We start from the raw sequence: 17027 nt of genomic DNA, 5'->3' as shown, positions 1-17027 counted from the left end.
GAGGAGTTCGCAGGTGGAGCCGAGCCACGTTTTTATCAGTGCCCTCTCTGTTGAATTGGAAATGTCTCCAGTTCAAAAATAGTTACAAATAAGCGGTATTAGGGACTGTGGCTTGCTGTATGGGTCCCCAAAGCGCCCTAGATGGGCAAATAATTCATTTAGGTTCAAGAGGGATGGGCCTGAAATTTCTGGGAAATCCCTCCTTTTGGACCAAGTGATCTTGCTTTTTCAACTAACGTTCCGTGGATAGGCTAATGTAAAGGTACAAGCAGTGACTTTATCATTAAGGAGGAAGAGCCTGAGGGTGGGGCTTAGGGCATGGGAGACCTGATTTCCCAGACATTCTGTCCTGAATGACACTTATATATGACCTACTCCTCTCATGACTTAGACGTGGCCCCGGCCGGAAATCCCCTACATGTTTGGAGGGCCCTGACTAATTTTACCTTCTGGATTAATTGGGGTGATTCCTGCCTGGGAAGCCAAAAGCAGATATTCTCTATCAGGGAACCCTAATCACTGGCCCTTCTGAGAACCCAGTAGTAGCTATGGATCCTCTCTCGAGAAAGCAGAACCAACTGTGCCTTCAAACTAGCTCACTTCACTGCTATGGTGTCACATATGGTGGCTTCCTGTTTTTGACCTCCAAACTCCACCCATGAGCTTGCTTTTGTAAAAGCAAAAAGTGGGTGTTTTCCTCTAAACTTGGGCCATGATTTCAAGGGCTCTGGAGCCCTCGGTCCGCTGCTAACCCGGGGTCTGGCCTGTCTTCAGCGTTCCTGGGACATAACATGCGTCCCCAAAGGCAGGAGTGGTTTATACCTCTGGGACTTCTACTGCTGCCTCATTTGCTCCTGGCAAACATTCAAGGTACTTTACGTGTGTCGTGTGCCTGTGATTGTATATGGGAGGCACAGTAAGATGGAAAAGGGGGTATGAGGTGGGGCTTAACCCCGGGAGTGGAGTGTGGTCTCCACACAGCAGGTACACCTATGTTGGTAGCGGCACCGTGGAGAACCTTCCTGAGCCTTGGAGATAAGGCTCTCTCTTTTCCTATGGGATCATGACAAAAACAGGGCCCTGGGGAGATGGGGAAGTAGGCTTCTTATATTTCGTTCCACGGCTTGAGGTCTGGGAAGGTCTGGTGTTTTGCTTTTTCTGTTGTTGTTGTTGCTTTTTTCTTTTCTTTTCTTTTCTTTTCTTTTTTTTTTTTTTTGCATTTTGTGTTTACTAATATTTATTTATTTATTTATTTATTTATTTATTTTCTAGAACGTTTTTATTTTTTATTTTGGGGAGAGAGAGAGAGACACACACAGAGTACAAGTGCGGGAGGGGCGGAGAGAGAGAGGGAGACACAGAATCCGAAGCAGGCTCCAGGCTCTGAGCTGTTCGCACAGAGCCTGACTCGGGGCTTGAACCCACTGACCGAGAGATCATGACCCGAACCGAAGTCGGACGCTTAACTGACTGAGCCACCCAGGCACCCCCTCCTTTTTTTTTTTTTTTTTTTTTTTCCATTTTGAATATCAGCTCCAAACTGAAAGCTGCCGCATTTTCTGCTAGTTACACACTCTGCTCCCTGTGGCATTCTCTGAGACCTCTAGCCAGGGGCTGTGTCCTGAGCAAAGATAAATGATGTTGTCATTCCCAAAGAGAGATCTAAATTGTAGGAAAGAAAGCTTGCCGTCTCTAGGGTCTGTGAATGAGGATCTGAGCAGAGGCCTTGGGAGCCTCAGTAACAAAGGAACCCCCAACATCTAGTTGTTAAGAGTTAAAGGCCATTCCTCTGCCATGGGCTTGTTCTGGTTCCCCTCACGTGCTCCGGGACTGAGCGAACGTTCCTTTCTGTTACAACTACTCAACCTCGCAGTACTTTTCTTTCCAGGTCAGCTGAGAAGCGAGAGGTAAGCTATTGCCTTTCTCACTATTCCTCCGAAGAAGTATTCAGGCATTATTATATTGTACATCTGAAACGAACGTAGTGTCATATGTAAATTACACTTCAATTTTAGAAATTACTTCCTTAAAAGGTTTGTACAGCTTAAAATAGTTGACCTTATCAGAGAGCTCGTGATAACTCCATATTAGTATTTTAAAAACTCACCTCTTTCCTTCCTTAATAGTTTTGCTGGAAACCATTTGACTTTAGAGTGGGGAGAATTTCCTCTGTAGGGCCTCTTTTGCCTCCCAGAGCAGACTCTTAGGTATGAAATGATGATTCTTTTGGTCTGAGTCCCCATGTTCCCCATTTTAAATTTGCTTCTGTACTGACAAGAAATATGGGTTGGCACAGGAAAGAGCCTCTTCCTTTTTCTATTGTAAGCTACATGTAAACACAGGTACTTTATCCTCAGCATCCAGAGACGTAACCAACTACTTTTTCCTGTTAGAATTAAATCAAAATAGGGGTGCCTCAGCGGCTCAGTCGGTTGTGTGTCCGATTCGTGATTTCGGCTTAGGTCATGATCTCATGGGTCATGGGATGGAGCCCTACATCAGGCTCCATGCTGACAATGCGGAACCTGCTTGGGATTCTCTCTTTCCCTCTCTCCTGTCCCTCCCCTGCTGTCTCGCTCTCTCTCTCAAAATAAATAAATAAAAACTTTGTTTTAAGTTTAAATTAAAAAAAAATTAAATCATAATAGTAGCCTTCTTTGCAGTTACTTCCCTATCTTCTAACACATGTAATTGTTAGGAAGGCAAATCAAGATTTTGTCAATGTACTTTAAAAACGGAAGGAATACAGAAGTGTATTATAGGTAAGAAAGATCAGTTTATCTGAATTTAGTAGACAATTATCAGACTAAACCGCCGTCTTCATACCCCAAATTGTATTACAACACTTCTTTAATTTTGCAATCTGTATTAGTAAAATCAATCCTTATTTCTTCCTTAACTTGTGAATGAATTATAGAAGCCTTTTAGATGACTAGAATATCTTTTATTTCTTTTTAAATGGCCAATCAAGCATTCTTTCTACTGCTGCTATCTTGAGGTTTATGTTGCTTTTCCAGGCCACATTTTCATTAGTTAGTTCAAAACAAAATTCTCCTTTCCCTTGTGATTTTTAAGCTTGATCTCAGCCCATCTGAGGCTGGTGGTTTTATACTTCAAGGTTTCTTTTAGCTGCTTTGCATTGATTTTTGGTATCTGAAATCTTGAATGCTCTATGTTTTTATGTTTTTGGATTTTTTTTTTTTTTGAGAAGTCCCAAGCACCTCCTCCCCTACTTCTCTGCTTTCTACATCATAATAGCCATCTTTTATTCATTTATCAGGATCCAGCCATAAGACGGGAGTCTACTGGCCCCGTTTGGGCACCTATCATATTTATTTAAGAAACACAGTTCATTGCTTATGAGTAATTAAACAGCAACTCAAATTTCTACTTACAGTCTCTCAAAACATGTTAAAGGAAATCCAATGTGTAAACTGGGAGCACTTATGTACACATTTTGTCCTGTCCGTCCGTCCATCCATCCATCCATCCATCCACCCACCCGTTGGGTATTAAATACCAAACGTCAACCAAATATTTTGGGGATTTAAAATTGAGCAGGACATGGTCTTTGCCTTTGAGAAACTCACAAAATTCGCGACTGTGTGTCTGCTACAGTTTCTCCACGTCCTTCACACTAAATTTTGAAGTTCTTTTGAGCACGTGGGGGATACTCTTGCCAGACGTGATCTTCTTGTCCTTAGAAAGCAACATCCATTCTCACAAGGAGAAAGATGCGGGGTGTAACTGGGCCTGGATCATACCTTGAGTCTACATGCTCTGTAGTCTTCATTCTTTCTCATTGGACTCACCCTCCTTGCTCTTTCTCCAAGGAAACTTTAGGGAAGTTCTCTGTTTCAACAGAGGTGCTGGGTCCTTTCTGTCTCATCACCACATGTCCTAGGCCAGTGGTGCGGTTTTGTGTTATCTCTTGTGCATATCGAGAGACCTTTCAGACCTTTACCGAGAAATAAAGTGGTGGCTGATTGCGGGTTGAGCTGTCTTCCTGAGCACATGTCTGACCCTTGTTGGAGAGTCTGCCCAGGATGACCCAGGCCAGTAGTTCTCAGCTGGAATGGGGGTGAGACATTTGACCGGATCTGGAGACTCTTTTGACTGTCACATCTGGAGAAGTGCTGCTGGTATGTAGCGGGCAGGGGCCAGGAATTCTGCTGAACATCCTGTAATGCACAAGGACAGGCCCTACAACAAGGAATGATCTGGCCTAAAATGCCAATAGTGTGCCAAGTCTGAAAAACATCGATCTAGGCTCTCTCTTGCCAGCACTTCCATTAATTCACGTGGAAACAAGTAACAGAATGGGAACAAGTCCAGGACATATGTCTGGCGATTTTAAAATCCTGGGGGCAGTGTCCTGATTTGCTGCACGCCCCGGGAGACCAGAGTTCCTGTCTGCGTGGCTGATATCAGAGCCTCGCACAGTGCCAGGCATACAGTGGTTCCAATACCATTATTGGCCCTGAATTGATTACGTCACAGAGATCATAATGTGTGGAATGGATCAATCAGAAGGGCCGTGGAAATGAATGCCTAAGTATGTCTGCAGAGGCACTAGGCACAGAGTAAGTGCTCGAAAAATGTTTGTGGAATGGAGACCTGGATGCTTGGAAGAACTAATGAATAGAAACTTGAAAGCTCTGGGGACACAGGCAGTTTTAATCTTTTACGAGCTGAAGAAAGTGCTTTTGGAAATGATAGACTTGTGGAAAGTGAGCAGCTAGATATCTATATAATGTTCAACAATAAGCTGAGGTTTTGTGTGGTGGAATACGAGGCCAGAGTTAATGTAGACCATACTTTCTCTTTCCTCTACCAGCAGGTTCTTTCTACTGCTTTTTCTCAGCCTATAGGTAGATGTTGATAACTATCTATCCACCTCTGTCTACTTTGTTCTTCTCCCTCCACAATGACTCAACAGATCTCCCCTCCCTCTTGCACCTTTCTGGCTATCATCTTGTCTTTTCCTTGCCTTAGCCAAACAAGGTTTGGGTGCCCGCATGAGAAAAGAACAGAAGAGCAAACACAAATAGGAACAAACATGAGGTTAGTTAGAATGAGAAAAGAAGTCTCAACGTGTCACAAGTTTCCCAAAGCTGAGAGATACTACAAAAATCACGAACGCCAGAACACTAGCATCATCTCGCTATGAATGAAATGTCTTCATGCTTCTAGAATACGTTGCCACTGAACAGCTCTGACTGTCATTCGTTTCGAACTTTGCGTCTTCTCTACTTCCCACCTACTCCTAGAGAATCCAACTGAAAGATCAGGGAACACAAGCCCAGAGAGGGGATGTGACTTGTCACCATTTTATTTGAAAATCTACTGGTATGAGAGCAAGGGAGAGAGCGGAGGCCAGCCTCAGGGTCGTTTTTCTGTCTGGTCTGGGGCAGAACTAGGTGAATTATCAGCAACATCCCATTGCCCGTTCCTCAAGCTGCAGCTTTCACTGAATTCTGGATCAGGGGCCAGGCCTCCTAGTGAAAACCATACTCACTGCTTCCAAGCAGAAACCCCATCCTTCTTCCCTGTCCCACACCTCAGGCCAAAGCCTGGGCCCCCGGGCCGCTCTGCCCTCTCTAAGACAGCCCTCATTTTCATTCACAGATGCTTCAGATCAAATGACTGTCATCTCTGGCAGCAACGTGACGCTGAAAATCTCCAATGTGACTCATAACTACAAACAATTAGCCTGGTTTTACAACGACAACCAGAAGATTGTAGAACAGGAGTCCAAAGACCCTAAATACTTCAAGTCTCAGTTTAAGGACAGGGTCCGTCTTGGTGTTGACCACACACTCTTCATCTATAATGTCCAGAAGGAGGACAGCAGCACCTACATCCTGAAGGTGTTGAAGGAGTCTGGGAAAGAGATATCTAGGTACATCTCACTGAAGGTGTTGGGTGAGTTTGGGGAGCCCCACTCCAGGGCCCCAGATGGACCACTGGGAGGTTTCCCTGGGCTCATGGGGACCCTCTCTGGGAGGAGGAACTTCAGGACAGGCTTAATTCATTTCTCCCGGAGCCCGTTCCTCTGGGGAGTGAGCCTGGGCCGGCAGAACCCAAACTGAGAGCCTTGGGACATTTAAAACTGTGAAGAGAGGGAAAACCACAGAAATGGTTTCTTCTCTCTTCTCTTCACGCTCTTCTGTGATCAACCCAAATCAGTTCTGAGCTTATCTTAATGATATACCTGAACACAGACTTCATCAGACTCAAGGAGAAAGCTACAAGAGATACAGAATGGGGCAGGGAATGTTAAAGCAAGGCTGTTTACTTTTCAGAATGGATGGGACAAAAACTTCCACTCATAGCTCCAGCCTAACTGGTATATGTGGAATAAGGACTAATATTAAATTTGGAAGCAGACAAACCTGGGTTAAACTCTGGATACTAGCTCACTTACTAGCTGTGTGACCTTGGAGAAAGATCTTAACATCACCATATTAGGTAAATTTCTTTTGATGGCAAAGTAGCAGAAACTAGCTTGATATAAATTTGGCAAAAAAAAAAAAAAAAAAAAAAAAAAAGTCTATTAAAGAAACTAGACCTATTTAAAGCAATTCAAGGGACCTAAAAGAGGCAGGAAGGGCTGAACAGAGGAAGAATGAGGCCAGTCTACAGTCCCCACACTCAGGAATCTGTAGACTAGGCCTCTGGATCCCTGCCATTTACATGACTTACTCTCAAGGCCTAGACTTTTGTAACTCTTGGTTTAAGTTATCAGAATTTATTTATTATTATTTTTTTAATGTTTATTTCTGAGACGGGGTAGAGCCTGAGTGGGGGAGAGGCAGAGAGAGAGGGAGACACAGAATCCGAAGCAGGCTCCAGGCTCTGAGCCGTCAGCACAGAGCCCGACACGGGGCTCGAACTCACAAACCGTGAGATCATGACCTGAGCCGAAATCGGTCGCTCAACCAACGGAGCCACCCAGGCGCCCTTGAATTTATTTATTTTTTAAAGTTTATTTATTTATTTTGAGAGAAAAGAGAGCATGAGCAGGGAGGGGCAGAAAGAGAGGGAGAGAGAGAATCCCAAGCAGGCTCTACACTGTTAGCACAGAGCCCAACATGGGGCTTCATCTCACGAACTGTGAAATCATGACCTGAGCTGAAATCAAGAGCCACTTAATCGACCGAGTCACCCAGGCACCCCTAAATTCTCAGAATTTAAATAGAGAAACTGATTAGCTCAAGTTGGTTCAGATACGTGTATCTGATGAAAACATTTACGGCCCGAAGGGTCAGGCTATAGAGCAGAAACATGGTTCCTGGGGACTCCTCCCTGGTGTTGAGGTAAGCAATTATTAGAGAAGAGGGGCAGGGCAGACATCCCAGACAGGTGAGACCTGAGAGCTGTGGAGTCCCCATATTATGAGGATAATTATATCTTGCTTTTAGGATGTCATGAGAATCAAAGTCAATAATGAGAGTAAAACATCAAAAAATGAAAACAAGGGTTCCTTTCCAAACCAAGTCATTTTATCATGCAGTTTCCTTCTACCAGATAATTACCAAAAATATAAATACAAAATCTCTAGAAAATACTCAGAATATGTCTGTAATGTTCTTTCTCCCCCGAAACAGTGTAAATGAAGAGTGTCATGTACAATCAGGTCCCACCAGCTCAACCGTCCCTGTTCTAAGAGGCTGGAGGCCCCTTCTTTCTCACTTCCTCAAAGTCACATGGGCCTGAAAATTTGGGACGTTTTTGAAGGTTCTGGGAACAGGAAAGAGTCAAAGTCTCTTACAGTGGTCTTAAGAAAAGCCCAAATTTGTATCATTTACCAACATCTGTGGTAAATAGTCCCACCATGGCCAATTCCAAGTTCCTAATGGTTTCATAATCAGCTTGCAACATTTCTGAATATTTTAAATTCCCAAAGCTGGTGTGAGGTAAGCGCATGTGTCTGAAAATAAGACCATCAGGAAACTCATTCTTCAGTACAGACCTTGAATTTCTGATAGCTCAAGGGGGGCATCTTAGAGCCAGACTCTCTGCTGGCCCAAAAAATCCCATCCACAAAGTGCCCCAGTGCATGCTTCTCAGCGTGTAAAATGTGGACGATATGGAAGACAAGGCTAGACCACAGGAAATGCCAAAAAAACATTATGAAAATGTGCAGGGGAAGTCCAGCAATCTGAGGGGGATTTCACATTGGAGATGGGCCTAGAGTCAGGGAGACCAGACAGGCAGAACCCTCCCATCTCACCCCACACCCTTGCAGCCAGAGGCAAGCTCTGGGCTCGTCAATTCTCTGACGCATTTAATCCTTTGACACCTGAGCGGCACTGACTTTGCAGGGGTTTCATCCGTGGCCAGAATGGAAAGGCGCCAGCGGGTCTCAGGTAAAGGGGCCATGGCAAAGGAAGGAACAGATGCTGAGATTACTTTTTAGCCCATCTGGTGGCAGGATGACAGCAGTAATGATGATGTGACCTCCAACATGCATATAACACTTGTGCCCTGCAGAAAGCACTTCCCCATGGATGATGCCATTTTATCTCACTAACATTGTGCTATGAGGTGGAGTCAGTTTACCAATGGGAAGGAAAGTTGAGGGGTTAATTACGTTGATAATGTCACTCCATGAGAGCCAGGACCCAGGCTGGTCCATAACTACTCCATCCGTCCATCCATCCGTCCATCCTTTTGTCAGATACTTACAGAATTCCTGCTATGTGGCAGGCCCTGTTAAACCCTGAGATACCAAAGATAACGGACACAATGCTGTGCATCATGGCTTATGCGTGCTGGGAGTTACAGGAGGCTCTTCTCTGTAGCTCTGCCAGAGTCCGGGAAAGGGCTTTGCAGTGTGCTGGGTGGCACCTCTTACCCCAGGACTCTTGCTGAATCTGAGCCCAAGTGCTCTTGAAGGACAGATGGGCCAAGATGCCAACTCTGGGCTGGTGCTGGAGAAGGATCCCCAAGGAGCTCAGACAGTTGGGATACCAAGTCTGATTCCAACCAATCTCTGCTGTCCTTTCCAGCCCACACATAGTCATAACCCCATTTTGGTTCTGGGGGCATGGCTTCCCCCACCCCCAACACACACACCATATCCATTTCAGCTTCACCCCTAAGGAGCAGCCCTTCCAGTCTGAGCCTCCAGACGTCAAAGCTGCTCACTGGCTCCCTCTGTAGGGGCCTCTTCTCCATGACACCACTTCCTGTCCCTACGTAGCTCCCTTTGTTATTTTGTTAGCCAAACACTTGTAGCATCAGTGCCTCATAAATGCATAAACCCATCGTCTCATCTTACAACATCCCCCTCGTCTTCAGATCCAGTACCTAAACCTGTCATAAAGATTGAGAAGATACAGGAAGAGAGCAACAGATGTCATCTGAAACTGTCATGTGAGATCGAAGGCCTGTCTGCAAGCTGGTATGGGGACTCGAGACCATTTCCAAAGGAGATCCATAGTAATGTGCTTGAAATCACCGTTAATCCACAGAATTACTCCAGGAGTTACACCTGCCAAGTCAGCAATGCTGTGAGCAGCAAGAATGACACAGTCTACTTCACTTTACCCTGTACTGTGGGTAAGAAATATTCCCAAGGGAGCCGGCGGGGGGGGGGGGGGGGGGAAGGGGACCTAGTTTGCTCTTGATTCAAGAAAGCTGTGGGAATTCTATTCAGCATCCTGCTTGGGTGGAGAATCCCAAAGGCATCTGTGAGACCTGGGAGACGGGTTCTACCCCGGGCTCTGCCACCGCCTCTCAGCAAGCTCACCTGGCTTTTGTGGAGCTTATCGTCCTTGCTTGCAAAAGGGGGCTGACACTCCTACCCAGCTCTAACCATGCATGGTCCTAGAGTCTGAGGTCTGGGGAACTGTAGGACAATCAGATGTCAGCATTGAGCAGGGGAAAAGTGCCAGTGGGAGAGCAGACCAGACCCAGTTGAGCAGGTGCATAGAGGGGTTTCTGGGAGACGGCCTAAATTAACAAAGGCAAGAAGGGCCGGTAGATGAGCACAAGCCAGAACAGGCGGTAAACAGGAACGAGGGCCTTATCCTAACGTAGAGACTCTCTGCTCTTTAGAAAGACAGACTCTGGGTTTCATGTTTCAGATCCTCTGTCTCTTGGGAGGATCCATTCACTTGAGCATCTCTCTTGGCTCTCTATCAAGCCTACGCAAGTCCCGTAGAGGGGTAGCTGGGATCAGGCAGTAAGCTCGTAGGCTTTAGAGTCAGACACCTGGGGTTAATCCCGGAATTGTCACTTACTAGTGAAGCAAATTACTTCGCTTCTCCAAGTCACGTCCTTCGCCAAGTCGTGTCCTTCCTAATAAACAGGCAAAATAGTAATCCTTATCTCATGCTGTATAAGGATTAAATGAGATAGTACAGATAACCTGCCTAGCACAGTGCCTGATGAGTCTTCAATGAATGGTACTTAAATTACACCCAGTTCCTTCAATTCTGGAGATACTAGGAGTTTGGGGGACCCCTTAATAAATTTGAATTACTACCTCCAGCATTCTGGGTCCTGTACTTTCCATACCTCTGAAACCACATCCCTGAGAATCTATATCCATATCCATATCCTTCCAGAATAACTCACGCCTGTGGTGCCAACATTTACCGGAGTTTCCTGTCAGGCACCAGGGACCATGGCCCTCGGAGACACTGCTCTTTCATGGTCTTCCCGGACCCGGTCTACCCTCCCACCTGTACTGATTTCTTCACCTCTGCTCCCACACGCAGACTACGGACACTGTATACTTCTTCATTCTTCCCAACTGACTGGCCATGCCTCTTCTAGTCTCTCCTGCCACCACAGACCTGACGGGACAGTTTGGCGTCTGGCCATGAGACTACCTTCATATCACCGGCACATCCTGAGAGCCAGAAAAAGGAAGAAACACAGCCCCTGTCCTTTATAAAATGAGGGTGACCGCTCATCTACAGAGAGGAGGAAAACAATAATATAGCCCTTTTTACTTTGGAAGCGCTAAACCACTCTAGTCACTTGTTAGCCACCCAAATTGTTCTAGAAAAGCATCCCTAATTTATCACCCATTCTCTTTGTCTTTTGATTTTCTGCTCCCTCCTCCCCTCTGTTCTTACCCCTTCTCTTCTCTTCCCTTCTTTTCTCTCTTCCCATTGTCTTTTTTCCTCTTAGGAGGTGTAGATGGTGAGTGGGGTGGAAAAACAGAGAGGGGAAGCAATCCTCCCCTCCCTGAACTCTAGACACCTAACTGTTTGGCATTTTCTTTCTCTTTCAGCCAGATCCACTGGAGTAGCCTGGATTGCAACGTGGCTAGTGGTCATGGCGCCCATGGTTCCTGTCCTCCTATGGCCCTGAGATGAGCTCTTCTAACTCAGGAGTGAAACTTGAAGATGGCTGGGTCTTGCCTTCATCAGCCAGACAGGAGCTCTGGTTATATGGGATGGAAGAAAGTGTGCTGTTGGGGCATCTACAAGGATTTTCAAATCAACTTTTAAAAAATTCGAGTTAAGGGGTGCTTGGGTGGCTCAGTTGGTTAAGCACCCGACTCTTGGTTTCGGCTCAGGTCATGATTTTACAGTTTTGTGAGTTCAAGTCCCCTCATCGGGCTTTGCACTGGAAGAGTGGAGCCTCCTTGGGATTCTCACTCTCTCTCTCTGCCTGTCTCCCACTCACGTTGTCTTTGTCTCTCTCAACATAAACAAATAAACTTAAAAACATTTTTTTAAATGTTCATTTATTTTTAAGAGAGAGAGACAGAGAGAGAAAGGGTGCGAGTCAGGGAGGGACACCGAGAGAGGGAAACACAGAGTCCGAGGCAGGCTCCAAGCTCTGAGCTGTCAGCACAGAGCCCAATGTGGGGCTCAAACCCACAAACTGTGAGGTCAAGACCTGAGCTGAAGTTAGATGTTTAACCAACTGAGCCGCCCAGGTGCCCCAAAATAAAGAAATAAACTTACAAACAAACAAACAAACAAATAATTAATTTTAATTAAATAAAAAACTACAGTTGATATTTTATTTTATATCCTTGGTTGTTTCTCAGCGCCCATATATAGATACACATGCATTCTTCCCACCAGAAGATGTGATCAAACGATGTTTTCTTGTGTAAATAAAGATTTGAGAGGACCATCAACGTTAAACTGTCGGACAAGGCCTGCTCCATTGGCCTGGACAATCGAGATACAAAGGGGAAGAGCCGGGGATCACGGGTTCCTTCTGGCGTTTCAGTGTGTGTGAGGAGTTAATTTGTGCTATCTCTGACTCTTGCTCCCACATCCATGCCCGATTTTCTGGGGTTTCGACTTCTCCCCACCCCAAATTCTGGCCTCCTCTCTGAGGAGCATACTCATGAGGTTTCCTGGGAATATGGGGTCAGGCTTACCCTTCAGGAGTGAGCAAGAAACTTTGCCACATAAAAAGAGTCCCTCCCAAGCCTTTCCTGGGGGAGCCGAGCAACCCTACTCCCTTTGTGTGCAACTCTTCAAGTCCTACCTGTGTCATAGGAGCTAATAAAACCATCAAATGGGCAAAATGTTCTCACTAGTGTCTTCCCTTGCAGGAAGGTGGGAGACCCCAGGCCTGGCACTGACAAAACTTACACATTTCTGCTGTGCGTTCCCCTCCTGCAAGGCTCGTGTGGGCCTAGAGCTGAGAAGGCCCTTCAAGGATGTGCTCCCTATTCTGGGCACTGCCCCCCTACAGGTGACTTTCCTTCTACATCAGACCAGCCTTCCCTGCCGTCTAGCCCTCTTCTGTGGAAGAAAATACCATGTGTTCGCCACTCTCATTTTTCTCCTGGGCTGTCTGTCCCGGTTAATTTTCTGTGTCAACTTGACTGGGGCACAGCGGTGTCCCGATGTGCGGTCCCACACTCTTCTGTGTGTGTCTGTGAGGGTTTTCTGGCCAAGACTAACATTTGAATCAGTAGACTGAGTAAAGCAGATTATCCTCCCTAATGTGTGCGGGCTGCATCCAATCAGATGAAAGTGTGAGCAGGCTCACCCTCCCACAAATATGGGAGAATTACTTCTGTCTGACTCCTTTTGAGCTGGGACATTTGTTTCTTTCCTGCCTTCAGACGCCAACAGCAATCTTGGGTCTCAGATCTTGGGACTTGTCAGCTTCCATAATTACATGAGCCAATTCCTTATAATAAATCTGTGTGTGTGTGTGTGTGTGTGTGTGTGTGTGTGTGCGCGCGCGCGCGCGTGTGGTCGCACGCATGTGCACCTCCTATTTGTCTGTCTCTGTAGAGCCCTGCCCAACGCACGGGCCAATAAAAAAGCTACCTTTGTCAGCTCCTTTTTCATTTCGTTGGGGCCATGGGACTGGTTTTAGCCAATAGAAAATGGATGGAATTGATGGGACAGGAAGTGAGGGACCCTGAGAAGTGGAGCCACATAACGAAAGCGACCTGGGTCCAAGCCATTGCATGGAAGGCAGCTGCCTGGTTTACACTACACATGCATAAGAAAGTTTGGGTTTTGTTTGTTACCACAAGATAGCCTGGACTCCCTAAGACACCGACCATCCCCTTCAGCCCTACCTGTGGTCCCATCCCAGCCTCACCTCTGATTAGCTTGCACCCTCCAATGGGACTGTCTGATTTCTGCATGCAGTGTCCTTCCCTTTTCCCTTGCTCTTTCTTGGCAGAAGAAGAGGTTTTCTTGAGGACACACACACACACACACACACACATCAATGGAATCAAAGAGCATCTCTGGGGGAAAGCAGTAAGGGAAAAGAAATGTCACTTTATACCATAAATAAGCATAGTCCTCGCTGCTAAGGAACAGGCACACCTCTCCCGGGATCGAGTTTTGACTGGGTCTCGTTACTTGAAGACCCGAGGCAAATCCTCACCTTTGACGGTCCGGATCGCCGACACCAGTTATTCCCTGCCTCTCTCTCTCTCTCTCCAGGCAGTGCTAGTTACTTCATTTGTGGGACTTAGTGCAGAATGAAAATGTAGGACCTCACCACCACCACCCCCGCCTTGTTCAAAATGCAGGGGAAAAGTGCCATTAAATGCACTAAAATATAAACCTTTTCCCTTTATTCTGCAGTCTTTCTGTATTTGGGATGATTTTTTTTTAAGTTGCTATTAAATGTTCTAAGTAAAGGAAATTAAACGTTTCTGTTATCGTTGTGAATTTTATTGTTTATATTTGCAACGCCAGTCAGTTTTGAATGAAATATAAGAATATTTAATTCATTTGGGGGGTAACTGAAATTACTCAATTCGTGTTTTTTTTAGCTTATAGATACACGTGCATTTTGTCTTTGCCAGAGTAATAGAAATAATGCAAAAAAACACACCTCACTTAACTGTTTTATTTATTTTTATTTATTTTTTAACGTTCATTTATTTTTGACAGAGAGAGACCAAGCATGAGCGGGGGAGGGGCAGAGAGAGAGGGAGACCCAGAATCCGAAGCAGGCTCTAGGCTCCGAGCTGTCAGCACAGAGCATGACATGGGTCTTGAACTCACAGACCGCGAGATCATGACCTGAGCCGAAGCCAGATGCTCATCCGACTGGGCCACCCAGGCGCCCCCAACTGTTTTATTTTACTTCTTTGTTTTTGTTTTTTTGTTTGGTTTTTTTTAGTGTTTTTATTTATTTTTGAGACAGAGAGAGACAGAGCATGAACAGGGGAGAGTCAGAGAGAGAGGGAGACAGAGAATCCGAAGCAGGCTCCAGGCTCTGAGCCATCAGCACAGAGCCCGATGCGGGGCTCGAACTCACAGACTGTGAGATCATGACCTGAGCCGAAGTCGGACGCTCAACTGACTCAGCCACGCAGGCGCCCCAGTTTTATTTTACTTCTTGTGCACACACATTTTTCCAACACTCTCTGGAAGCCAGTGGGTTTCATGACTCAATTCCTTTGTAGTCATTTTGAGTCTCCGTGAACTCCTACGCATCGTTGATCCACTGAATTCTGTACTCATGGGGTACCACGAATGCTGCATTTGGAGGAGGCAGCCAGAACAGGATGGAACGTGCATACTGCACTGTAAAGGACTTCATTCAAAAGACACAGGTTGCAAGGTGACATTATTGAGAATGCAATAATATCAAGATGGTGACAGCGGAGCACCAGACCAAGTGTTCTTGCACCAAAGCCTCTGAACAACCCAGTTGCAGCTGGGTTGGCCTCAAGGATACCTGACACCTTACACCGAGACAATACCTTCTCTGGGAGTTCCAGTACCAGGACCAAGCCTGATTCTCACGGATTCCCCGGCCTCTCATGTGTTTCCATACATCAAAAGTTAGCGGGGTGATTATCAGCGAACTCAAGTGTTAAAAAAAAAAAAAAAGGAGGAGCACCTGGGTGGCTTAGTTGATCACGTGTCTGACTTTGGCTCGGGTCATCCTCTCGCGGTTCATGGGTTCAAGCCCTGTGTTGGACTCTGTGCCGACGGCTCGGAGCCTGGATCCTGCTTCAGATTCTGTGTCTCCCTCTGTCTCTGCCCCTCCCCCACGTAAGCTCTGTCTCTCTCTCTCTCTCTCAAAACTAAATAAACATTAAAAGAAAAAGAAAGGGAAAACCACCCAAAAATGGAGTCACTTGTGCCCATGCTGCCAAACCAAGACTTAATACCTAACTTCACCACAGTTTCAACCTCTCCTAGGTTGAACCAGTCAATCTGGAGTTACCTCATTCCTAGTGAAGTCACCTGCCCGGCAGACCCTTGCTGTCCCCTAAAGGAAGGTGATCTTGCCTGAAACGATCCGGCTCTTTGCTAGTAACTTGTCCTGCTCTCTTCTGCCTGTGAAAGTCGCTCATTCTGTACTGCTCCTCAGAACTTCTTTCAATGTGCACATGGAATGCTGCCTGACTCATGAATAAAGCCAAGAAAGATCTTTAAAATGTACTCGGCTGAATTTTTCATTTTTAACTTTTGACACAAGCCGTTTGTCTTCGTGCAAAGAAGATATCCCAGCATTTGCCCAAAGTTCTCACCAAGAACTGCCTCGTGTGACGTCCCCAGCCGTCCTCCCTGTGGCCACTCTGGTGAGCTCTGCAATACTGCCCTCTGCTGCCTCCACTGCAGCCAGTTGGGTCCGTGCGACTCAAACGTTCACTGTAGCTGCAGCAAACCCGGGCATTTTGTTAAAATGCAGACTGAGTCAGTAGGCCTGAGGTGGGGAGGGAGATTCTGCATTTTAGAGAAGATTCTAGGAGATGCCGGTGTCATTGTCCACAGACCATTTCTTTGAGCGGTAAGGCACAAGGTGTCCCTGAGCTCTGTTGTTCTGACTTTCAGCTCCCTGGTTTCTAGGTCTGCCCAAGGGATTCCCTTCTCTCCCACTTCCTGCCCTGCTCTGCTCCTGGACCCCACACTCCTTTCCCTTCTCAAGTTAACGTGTCCGGTGGTTCCTCCCAGGTCCCCATGATCCCCAGGTGCACCACTACGCGACCGGGACCAACTTGGCTCAACAGGCAGCACAAGATGGCTCACAGAAGGTTTGCAAGACCAAGATCTCCTGGGAAGTCAGAGAATGAAGGCTTCGTATCTGGCTCTGCATGAATCAACAGCTTGGATTGGACCCCGGTGATGGGACCTGGACCATGAAATTAGACCTGGACCCTTCGGCCAATGAGCTCATTCATTCCGTTCCACTATCTCCCAAGTGCTTGGCCGTGCTGGGTGCCTGGGAGCTGCTTAATGAAAGGTAGCATTGACCGAGACCCATGTGCCTGGCTCTTGCTGAGCAATTTACCCGAACGCGTCCCTTTGAGGAACAGGGACGGGTGTTGGGAGAGGAAGTCTTTCCAAACTCTTAATTAGGGATTTGGATTGAAGTGGCTTCCTTGACCCTGTTAATTCTACACAATTCTTGCTGACGCCAAAGCAATCTTAGAAAGGCCCCATCCTTCATCTTACTTCGTATCCAGGAGTAACAGATCAACCTCCTCCAGTGCCTTTGGGCTCTATTCAAGCGCATTTGTTACAGTGGCTGTCCCTGCACCAGGAGAAGTGTGCTCTCCCCTCCCCCTGCCCGCTGCTATTGTCCCCCCCACTCCTCAGAAGACT

The 17027-nt window shown here is 46.4% G+C and overlaps 1 protein-coding gene across 2 annotated transcripts; it reads left to right on the top strand.

Moving 5' to 3' along the window:
* The first annotated feature begins 679 nt into the window (after positions 1-679).
* Positions 680-11994, top strand: CD48 (CD48 molecule). Of its 2 annotated transcripts, none has more exons than XM_086694677.1 (4): positions 680-870; positions 5629-5925; positions 9307-9567; positions 10807-11227. In XM_086694677.1, the coding sequence occupies exons 1-4, from the start codon at positions 792-794 to the stop codon at positions 10836-10838; spliced, it is 669 nt and encodes a 222-aa protein (XP_086550803.1). In that variant the 5' UTR covers positions 680-791; the 3' UTR covers positions 10839-11227. The 2 variants fall into 2 exon arrangements, with proteins under 2 accessions (XP_086550803.1, XP_025771001.1); XM_025915216.2 differs by lacking the exon at positions 10807-11227 and adding an exon at positions 11252-11994 and having other exon boundaries at positions 682-870.
* Positions 11995-17027: the final 5033 nt, after the last annotated feature.

Source organism: Puma concolor, chromosome E4 (assembly GCF_028749965.1).
Source record: "Puma concolor isolate L17-30 chromosome E4, mPumCon1.1.hap2, whole genome shotgun sequence".
Lineage (NCBI taxonomy): Eukaryota > Metazoa > Chordata > Mammalia > Carnivora > Felidae > Puma > Puma concolor.
Note: the sequence above shows the minus strand (reverse complement) of the source record. Positions and strands in the feature narration are given on the sequence as shown.